Source organism: Delphinus delphis, chromosome 10 (genome assembly GCF_949987515.2).
Source record: "Delphinus delphis chromosome 10, mDelDel1.2, whole genome shotgun sequence".
NCBI classification, from domain to species: Eukaryota; Metazoa; Chordata; class Mammalia; order Artiodactyla; family Delphinidae; genus Delphinus; species Delphinus delphis.
In genome coordinates this window covers 92,801,988-92,812,406 of record NC_082692.2, presented here as the reverse complement: position 1 = coordinate 92,812,406, position 10,419 = coordinate 92,801,988, and the positions used below count along the sequence as shown (strand labels likewise).

The following is a 10,419-nucleotide window of genomic DNA, read 5'->3' as shown; positions in this document are numbered from 1 at the left end:
CCAGAGACTGGGCTGCGAACCCCTCCTCCACATCTCCCTCCGAACTACTTGGAACCTGCTGGAACCGACCTAGAAAGAAGATCAAGGGCAAACTGGAAGCAGAAGAGGAGGCAGAGGGAGGGCTGCTGCTTTGAGGGGTGCTCCACAGGCTCCAGTCGTGGGATTCTGGGCTGAGGCTGTGTGGAACCCCCAAACCCTTTTCAGTTCAGGGTGCGGTACCACTTCCCTCTGTCTCCACAGCTACTCCTTGAGTCACGGCCCAGGGAGGAGAGGGGGGGCAGGCCAAAAGAGCCTGGCCTTGATTCCAACCCAGTGCTCCATCCCCAGGATACACTTGACTTGTTTAGGTTTTTTACCCATAAAGTCTAGCCAGAAAAGCTTAGCAATTCATGGAGGAATTCAGCAGCTTAACAGGCAGGAGACCCTGAGGGCCAGGCCCTAAGCTGCTGGGAGAAAGACGGCCTTACCCACGGCTGTCTGCCTGCTGTAGGACATGGGAGGGGGACTCAGAATCCTTTCTTATTGAACCACAAATAGGTGTGGAGGGGGCGATGCCAGACTACCAGTTCATTGATAAGACCACCAGCTCATCTCCTGACTCCTGGTCCAGGGCTCCTCCCAGGACATCAGGCTGCCTGTGGGCACCTCACACAAGCCAGGCGATGCTCACTGTCGCCTGCTGGCTCATCAGCAGAGAGGGAAGGTGACATTTGAAGCAAACAGACACGAAGGGCAGGTGGTGTCTCTGCCTGGCTGAGAACTCCCTGGGGGCAGTTTCCCTGCATGGGCTCCAGACAGCCAGAGGGTTCTGGAAAGTGCTTTGGGATCTGGAGCATGGCGAGCCAGGCGCTGGCCATCAGGAAACATCAGGACACCTCTGAGACGGAGAAGGGGACAGGCAGAAACGCTCACTCAACCGGGTCATTTCCCACTTCTTTTCCCATGGAATTTTTTTTTTTTTCATAAGAGCGCTTGACTAAGGAACACCAATATTCATTCACGCACAAACACACCCAATGAGAGGAAGTCCAGGAAGGATGTAGAAACTAATCATGGAATGTTGCTTTCAGAGGCAATTGGACAGGATATGGCAAACCCATTAGACCATGCTAGACTCGAAAAAGTCGCCTTGGTAGAGGTGAGATCCCCAGCAGCAATTATTATTGCATCATAACCATTAAATCTTCCCTCAGTGTGCTCCCCCCCTCCAGCAAGCTCCCCAGACACTGAGGCCCACGATTTCGTACTTTGATTTTCTGTCAAGTTTTAAGGACTATGACAAAAGCAGACTGGGGGAAAAATAGGCTTTTTGCTTAACTCTGGAAAGAGGCACAGGCCGATAGTAAGCCTCTGGCAAAGGTTAGTCTAAGAAAACAGTTGAACAAATATTTACCTACTAAATTGACTAAGCTGATTCTGTGTGAATACAGGCATGGGAAAAGCTGAATGAAATCACACCAAGATTAACTAGTTGTTGCTTTCAGCCAGGAGGGGAGGGCAGAAGGAAGAGGCTGTATCACACCCTTGAGAGTTCTTTTAAAAATGCGGGACACCATCTTTCTCTTCCACAGGAAAAGGATTATTTTATTAAGTATTTTAAAACAACTAGTTAACATTGACTCATAGATAAAAATATTTACAATCTCCCACCTTCAGGAAGGCTCCAAAATATAGACACTGTACCTCTCCCTAGAGAAAAAAAAATTATTCTCTTCAAAAACAGGAATACATTCATTTGTTCTCACTTTTGTAGATCAAGTAATTATACAAATAAACATCTGAAACATTTTCCTGTTTAATATATTTATATAATATATATTTATAACAGTTTTACAAATAAAGGCAACGACTTTAATACCAAAATAAAAACAGGAAAAGAAAAAGTTAAAACACGATCAGTGACCAAGCATAGTGCATTTCAAAAAGCTGGTGCAGGGCGAGCTGGACAAGTCAGAAAAGTACTCTGGACCAAAAATAAAACTTCTTTGAAGAAGACAGAATCCTTTTTAGCAATAAGGACACTCCATACGCCGTCGGGCGAGGGGAATTAGCCTGCAGAGAGGATGCTGCTTTGCCAGGGTTGGTTAGGCCTTTAAGAAGCTAAGCTTGGTTAAAAGGAGTTTTAGGATAGAGCTGAGAGCCGAGTCTGGCTTTGCTTGTTGAAACTGCAATTTGTTACTCAGCTTTTGCGCGCTCTGGGGTGCTTGGAACTTAGGCACCTGCATCTCTCAGAGCCTGGTTTGGTTCCCTGGACAGAGAAACTGTTTCTAGGTGAGACTAGAAACAGGTGCCAGAGGCCCGGGGGACCCCTCCCGCCTCCCCTGGCAGCTGGGCTTGTACCAGGGCGCCCTTTTCAGATCGTTAGTAAGCGAATCACTTTGAAAGCCTGAGTAGGGAACTACATTCTCTTTACTCACCCGAGGCAGGGGTGGAGAGCAGACCTGCGGAAATCTCCCCAGACCACTACCGTGCTATGCCAGTGTCTGCTACCTCACCACTTTGCAGAAAGCTGTCTGGCTGCCCTGTCCCCGTGTGGTGAGTCACGGAGACAATAAAAGGGAGCAGGGTGGGGTCATAAGAGCTGGCTGGGAACTGCACTCTGGAAAGCCCTCTTTTGAAAGTACCTTTTGCTCAAAGCCACAGACCCGGCTCCCAAAGTGAAGACTGACTCACAAACCAAGACTTTGAAGCTTTTGAAAATCCAGCTGATCTGTATCAGAGGGGGCTATTCTCTGGGAGGGGAAAAGCCCAGAGGTCTGCGACAGTCCCCCCTAAGTCTCCTGATGTCAGGCAATCCTTCACGTCTTCCCTACACCAAAAGGAGCTCTAATGTCCCATACCAACACACAACGCATATGCGTGTGCGCACACGCGCGTGCGCGCACACACACACACACACACACACCCCTGAATCTTCTCTCCCTGCCTCAGATGATCTTGGCATACACACTGGAACAATCCTGCTACACTCACAAACACGTTTTTTTTTTTTTTTTTGGAAGTAGGGAGGAAGGAAAGCGAAGCAGCAGGACCCCCTAAATAGTTTAGTCTTTGGTTTCTAAGTTTAAAGGGGGGATCTGCTTCAGAGCTTGGAGCAGGGCGGAAGAATCGATGGCCGGATGGGCTGGCAAGGGAGAAGGGAGTCTCTGGGGCATGAGCAAGGGGGCTGAGATCTTGTCTGGGTTCATGAAGCTGGTGAGAGCTGCGGCAGAGGCGTTGAGGCCTGGGTATAACACTGGGACAGAGGTGGGATACCAGCATTTCTCCAGCATGGGCAAGTAGGCAGTCGCTGACGGTGGGATCAGATAGAAGGGCAGGCAAAAGGGAGGCTGGTGCGGGTGTGGGCCCAGGAACGGGGAGCCGATCAGGTCACTGCTAGTGAAATGGCCTTCATCATCTGAGAGCTGCATTCTGCTCTTTTTCGTGGGGGGTTCTTCGGATTCTTGCTTAATAGCACCGATCCTTTCTCCCATGGTGAACCTGCGTCCATGATCACTTTTGAAGTACGGCTGCTCGACACGCAGCTCAGTCTTCTCTGATTCTCCTCCGTAGCCGCTGTCTGTGTCTGTGTCGCTGCCACTCTGCTCGCCGCTCGAGTGAGCAAAAGTCCGCTGGATGACCGGCACACAGTTTTTGCCTGGGCCTTCAGAGCCTTTGGCCAGGGAGCTGGGTTTCTCCTTGAAGTCCATTGCTTTGGCACCTGGGTCTGACGGCTTCCTGGCGGTACCACCCTGCAGGAGCTCGGAGACCACACGGTGGAGGTGGGTGACGAGCTGGGAAGATTTCAGGTCCCGGGTGTTCTCGTGCTTGGCCAGGTACTGAAGCACCTCCCGGGCACATGTCTGGAAACCTGAGCAGAACATCTCTTGACCTGCTTCGACATTTCTCCCCGACAGATCACCTGGATAAACACAGGTCCAAAGGAAGACGTTTCAGAAGGCCCTGTGGTTCACCTGGACACCTATGTTCCAAAGACCCAGAGCTTTCTTTTCTGTTAACAGCATTTGCTGATTTATGTTCCTAACTCCAAAAGTAATAGGATCGGGGGAGTGTGGATGACAGCAAAAAGTATAAAGAATAAAATAAAAATCATCCATAATTCTACCACTCAGAGATGAAATATGATTTGTAATGACTGTACAATATCCCATCACAGACACAGACCATATTTAATAGAGACAGACTGCTTCCCCTCTTGTTGAATCTATAGGTTGCTCTTGAGTTTCCATTATAAGTGACACAGCAATGAACATCCTAGTATGTTTATAACCAGAGTCAATTTATAGTCAATTTATATCTTTTTACCATAGGAAGTGACCGGATCGTCGAAAAAGGAGAATGAAGGAACAGTGTTACCTAAAGTAAGCTTATTTTCAATGACTTATACAAGTTGCAGTCATGCTGTCGTCTTTAAAGGCTATTTCTAAGTCTTTCCCATGTATTCCCTTCATGATCCCCAAGAAATTAGGTATGATCATCTTCCTGTTTTCAGTAAGGAAACTGGCAGAAGCACTTGCTAGCTTTTTGTGATTCTCATCATACTTGTTTGGAAAGGAGGGCGGAGAAAAATGGGATGAGGGGGTGGGTAGAGGAATTTCTCCCTAGTTTGTACAGTATGATTTGGAATGGGTGAGACGAGATGGTTAGAAGGTGGCTGTGATTCTCTAGAAGTCAGTAGAAACAGATGATGAAACTTCAGTGGTTTCGTTAGATTGTGTAATTCACCAAGATACCTAGTGGCTATTCAGGGAATCACATGAAATGCAGGAAAAACTCCTGTTGTCATCCTGCCAGGATCGTACCACACACCGAGTGATAAGGAAGTAGAGGAACAGGAAAACACTGGGGCATACCCGTGATTTATTCTCCAATGAAACAGGGCTAAGAAGAACAACTGTAAAACACCCACGATGCAAATCATAGGTGCCTTGGCATTTTCAAAGGGAGGGGGGGAAACTCCCAGAATCCAGAAACTCTTAAGTCAAAATGCCACTGAACTATTTTACCATGTGACTAATACGTATTCACGCCAGGTGGCACATGCAGTGTTCCGAATGAAAAGTCTGACCTTTTAGGAAGGATAAAACGGCATCTCCCCCAACGAATGTGCATAAGCAATTTGTTGCAGGAATGTTTCTCATACCAGATGTTGAGCCCACAGGCTCTCTATTTGTGCTAGAACTCTTAGGAGATGATAGCCAGGCTTGGGTACTCACCGGCTTGCAAACCGCTCTGCAGGGCAATGATTTTCTGCTGTTGCTGATCAATTAGGTTTGTTAGTGCTTTCACATGCTTCAAGGTAAGTTCAAGAACTACTGCTTTTTCCAAGTGACCCAAAGTCTGGAATAAAAAGAGCCTCGGTCAGCAGTGAGCGCAGAGAAGTCCCACCTCTGGGACACTAATTAGCAATGAGATAAAGGAAGAAAAAACAAAAAACAAAAAATTCTTTCCTGGTTGGCTAAATTTAGTTTTAAGTTTATAGATGAAGTTTTAAAATATATATATATATGTATTCAATATATATTTTTGATTAAAGAACAAAAAACTGTCACCCATCTTTGGAGGCCTTTTGGAAGCAGCAGCTAGCTCAGGAGAAAGCTTTGACAGATAAATTCTTCCAGCAGCCGTTGCTGACCTTAACTCAGGGGAATCCGGAGATAACATTTCTCTGCAGTGGTGTCAACCCGAGGAGAGACTTCTACTGTGTCTGGCAGCCAAGAGGCTTTCCCTAGTTTCTTTCCTGACATCCTGTCATAACTTCCAGCTCATCTACACTTTTTTCTTCCTCCCTAAATACTATTCTTTTTTCTTTCCCCAACCAAAGCCTGCCAAGCTAGTAAGCTGTTGGCTATTGCCAAGAAAGGACAGGGCGTTAAAACACACACACACACACACACACACACACACACACACACACAAAACAAGTCCTCTTATTTTAAAGAGGGACCGGGGGGCGGGGGGGAAGGGGGTAAAATATTTGCGTTGCTTGGTTTGCTCAATTCGGGAAAACGAAAGAACCCTGAAAATCGCCAGCAGGGAAAGTCTTAAACTCTTGCAAGGGAAGGCCAGCCGGTGTCGGTGCCAACCTGGAGAGGTACAAACGGTTCTCACCTCATTTGCACGAGGCTGCCAGAAAATTCTGACCCTGGGGAAGGGTACCCCCAAACAGAGCCGCCCACCAGCTCGGATCGAGCCATCTGGTCTGCAGTTCCCAGCGGGGCCTGCAGGTGGCGAGTGACCCTCGGCCGCCCTCTGGGCAGAGGAGCTGGTTTGGAGAGGGGCCAGCTTCTCACTTACTGTAAGTTTGAGATGTTCGGGGAGGAGATCCTTCAGCTGGGCGATGCACTCGTTAATCCGGTCACGTCTCTTTTTCTCGATGAGCCGGTGCGGCAGTTTGTAGGTCTCCTACGAAGCGCACGGGGAGACGGTGGGCGCGGGAGGACGGGGGTGAGGAGCCCTCCTCCTCCCCCCGCCGCGGCGCGAGGAGTCGGGGCAGCGGAGCAGAGTCATCCCCAGAACCAGCTCCCCTCCGCCCCTTCTTCTCCAGGCAACTCAGTAGAGGCACAGAGCCCACACCTGGCATACCCCCTCCAGCCGCAAAGTGAGAAAACTTTTACTGGAAACTCAGCGCGTGCGAGGGGCTGGGGTCCCGAGGGGCGCGGTGCTCTTACCTTACTATCCTCGCTCCGCTTTATTCCCCGCCGCGACTTGTACACTTGGTACATATGGGCAAAATCCATCCTGCAGGGAAAGGGACGAGGAATGGCTGTGACTTGCGCACCGGCTGCAGGAGCCCTGGTTGGCAAGAACCTCCGGATGCGCCCAGAACTATTCCGAGTTGCAAGCCGCGCACAACGCAGGACTGGAGTTGAGGCTTGAAAGGGCCGGGGGTGCCAACTTACCCTGGTAGGTCTCCGGGCTCCAGTCCTGGCGCTTTGGGCAGGCAAGCGGGGGGCGGTTGCGCACTGGGGATCCGCTCCATTGCGCGGCGAGCCGGGGCCACTGTGCGCTCCTGTCTGCAGCGGCAGAGCGTCGGGTGAGGACTGTTCTGGAGAGGGTTTCGGAGGTCTCTTCGCCGGGGTTCCTCGGACTCTGAGCTCCTTGAAATCCGTTGGGCTGCCGGGAGCTGCGGCTCTGAGGTGCGGCTTCAGTTGGGGGCGTGCATGGTGGACCCGCGGCCTCGGGCTCCGGCTCTGCGCACAGACTGGCAGTGTGTGCTCCCTGCGCCGTCTGCGCCGTGTGAGCCAAGTGAATGAGAAGTGGGGCGGGCGGGGAGGCGGGAGGGAGCGCGGTGGGGGGGGCCGGTTAGGGCGGGGTGGGGGGGGGGCGAGCCGAGGAGTAATGGAGAGGCTGCGAGCTGGGTTAAATGGGAACGAGTGGGTGGGTTGGAGCTACGTGTTCTACCCTGTGACTCCAGGCACGTCTGGCCGCTGCCGGGGAGGGAAGGAGCGACCTGCCCGCCCTCCCCCGGCTTCATCACATGAGTCTCACGTGTTGGACGACGCTCCCGCGGCTGCGAGGGAGCCCCCGCCTCCACCCCCGGCCCCCAGGTGTCTGCGGCTGCCTTTCCCCGAAGAGGGGGTGGCAGCGCAGACCGGGTCCTGCCCAGCCGGGTGGGGGGCGCGAAAACTGGAAGGGGCCGGAGAGGTGGGGGGAGGTTGGTAACGTGGGCGAACCTGCCCCAGGGAAATGAAGTAAGTTCCCGTCTCCTGGGAGGGAACGGGGGAGGACGGACCCGCCCGCGTCTGACTCAAGCCGGGAGAGGAATATCCCCTCGCTAGTTCCAGCCCAACCCTCTTCCTCCTCCCCCCGCGCGGCCCGCTCGGAGGAACCGGCGCACAGCGGAGGGAGTCGCCCGGCTCCCCCCCCCCCCCCCACCACCACCCCGCCGCCTTCCCCAGAGGCTGGGGTTTCTTTCTGTGCCGGCTTCCCTGCCCCCACCCCTCGGCCCCGCGTCCAGGAATCGCCCGCCGTGGGGAGGGGCCGAGGGGCGGGGCGGATGTCACCCCATGGGAAGCGGGCTGGCAGCCAAGCTCAGGGGCAGCCGAGGCCGCCGCCGAGCACGCTGCGCGCACCTGACCCGCGAGGCTGTGCGCCGCGGGCCCCTGGCTCCATCGGAGCTGCGTTCCCGGGCACAGCCCGCATGCCGGCGAGCACCCACTTAAGCACCCCCCAGGGTGCCCCAGTGCCCCCCCTCCCCGCCCCGCACTTGGGCTAGTCAAGCACAGAAAGATACAGGGCGCGGTGCCCTGCGTCCCCTCCCTCCTCTGCCCCCACCGGAGCAGGACGCATCCCCTCGGGCCGCAACGTTACACAACCGTAACCGCAGCGACGCGCCTGCCCTGCAGCAGCCCGGGGTGTGACACTTCACGTGGCCGGGGCTCGGGCCGCAGCGTTCCCGACTGCGAGCCCCTCTGCCCTGGCCGGGGGGCCGAGGCCCCCGGGCTGCGGTGTGCCCGCCAGGGTTGGCCATCTCCCTCCTGCCGGGGACTTCGGGGGTGCTGTGTGCGGTCTGCGCTCGGAGGAGGAAGGAAGAGAGAGACTAGGACAAACTGCCCATCACAGTGACATCTTAGCGTTCATTCATTGGACACATATTGTTGAGCCCCCTACCCTGTGCCAGGCGTTGTGCCCGCTGCTAGATAAACTGTGGGCGAATCGAACACAGATTCTGCCCTTGAACTCACAGGAACGTCTGAGAAGAGGTTCCGCTGGGCAGTGAGGGGAAGGCAGCCCTGGGAAAATTATATCGGTGCCACCGACGGACAGAGGGGGAAAAAAAGAAAAGATAGGAAGTGTGTGTGGTTTTGTTTTTATTAAAAAATAATTTTTAAAAAATTTAATACGAACAAAGATGCCTGGGCAGAGGAGGAGAGGGGAGAAGTTAACCCATTGCCCGGAGCCTGGGGCAGAAAGGCCTCCTCCAAGCGGCCCCAGATCTCCGCAATCTCACTTGGGCCGCCGCCGGAGGCCCCCCCCCCCCCCGCCCCACCTCCCCCGGAAAAGTCCGGCCTCTGTGACCTTCTAACTGCCTGGAGCAGGGAAAACAGCTGAAACTCTAAGCCCGCGGTGTGAGCAGCGCTGATGCAGTCAGAGGAGGGAGCCAGTGGAAATTCATGACTAAAATAAGGCCTGGCTGGGGATTTCACTGACCTCTGTGCTGCCCTGCCCTGCAAGATCGGGGAGTTGAGAGATGACTGTAAGCCTTTCCCACCACGCCTCGGGTCAGTCACCCCGCTGCGGAGTGACCTGGCTGTGGGAAAGAGAAAAAAATGGGGTTAACGCTGGGCGCGGGTGAAAATTAGCCTCGGCTGCAGTTTGGGGGCTGGGGTGGGGTCAGTCTTAATTGGCAGTGCCCTTGACAACCTAGAGAATTGGGATTCACACTTCGACCAAACTGGGAGTGGATTTCCTTCAGGTCGTTTTGGAGAGCTCCCACTTCCTGTTTATGTTTCACAAGCGTCAAACTCATTAGCAAGTGTGAGAAGTGCCTCCTTTTCTAACTGCTGAGTGGCTTGACCTCACTTGGCGGTTCAGCATCCCTCCCTCCTGGAATGTACTTTTACTGGCTTTTGTTATCAACCGTCTCTCCGCAGGCTTCCTGCGGAGAGGTGGGCAGCAGGGCCACAGGCAGGAGGGGACTAGAGTCGCTCCTGGGTGTGTGCTTTCAGTCTAAGGGGACCTGCTCCATTGTGAGACTTTAATAAGGGTGAAGAGTTGTCATGACTGTGTCCAAACCACAGTTCCACAAGGAAATAAGTAGTGGAGAAGGAAGGAACATATGTCCCCACGGCTGTCACCACCACCCCCCCGGCCCCGCCCAAGCCAGGAGTGAACCCAAACAGTTCAGATTCCATGGCTCAGGGCTCAGTATCATTCCTAGAATGCTTTGAAGTTATCGATACTTTTTGCCCTTACCTGACCTACAATTGGAAATAACAAAATATATCATTTCCTACTTTTTGTTTGTTCCAAATGTACTCTCAAGCATCAAGAATTCTCCCCACTTAACCAAAGTTCTACCATATCCAGCTTATGTTACTTTTTAAAAATAATTAATTAATTGGTTTTGGCTGCATTGGGTCTTCGTTGCTGCGCAGGGCTTTCTCTAGTTGTGGCGAGCGGGAGCTGCTCTTCATTGTGGGGCTCGGGCTTCTCTCTGCCGTGGCTTCTCTTGTTGCGGAGCACAGGCTCTAGGCGTGTGGGCTTCAGTAGTTGTGGCACACGTGCTCAGTAGTTGTGGCTGGCGGGCTCTAGAGCGCAGGCTCACTAGCTGTGGTGCATGGGCTTCGTTGCTCCGTGGCATGTGGGATCTTCCCTGACCAGGGCTCGAACCCGTGTCCCCTGCATTGGCAGGCAGATTCTTAACCACTGTGCCACCAGGGAAGCCCCGCTTATATTACTTTTAATGTTTTTCTT

The 10,419-nt window shown here is 53.1% G+C and overlaps 1 protein-coding gene across 1 annotated transcript; it reads right to left on the bottom strand.

The window, feature by feature from the left end:
* Positions 1-1,563: 1,563 nt before the first annotated feature.
* On the bottom strand, positions 1,564-7,234 carry BHLHE40 (basic helix-loop-helix family member e40). The gene is made up of 5 exons (XM_060022941.1): positions 6,903-7,234; positions 6,672-6,741; positions 6,298-6,405; positions 5,217-5,340; positions 1,564-3,901 (listed from the first exon to the last, which is right to left on the bottom strand). Exons 1-5 carry the CDS (start codon positions 6,980-6,982, stop codon positions 3,045-3,047), a joined length of 1,239 nt encoding a protein of 412 aa, XP_059878924.1. The 5' UTR covers positions 6,983-7,234; the 3' UTR covers positions 1,564-3,044.
* Between the last annotated feature and the right edge of the window lie 3,185 nt (positions 7,235-10,419).

Coding starts and splice junctions, on each gene's coding strand:
- BHLHE40 (XM_060022941.1), bottom strand. CDS start 6,982: ATGGAGCGGATCCCCAGTGCGCAACCGCCCCCCGCTTGCCTGCCCAAA. Junction 6,742..6,902: donor GAGCCCGGAGACCTACCAGG/GTAAGTTGGCAC, acceptor CTTTCCCTGCAG/GATGGATTTTGCCCATATGT. Junction 6,406..6,671: donor AGCGGAGCGAGGATAGTAAG/GTAAGAGCACCG, acceptor TGCGCTTCGTAG/GAGACCTACAAACTGCCGCA.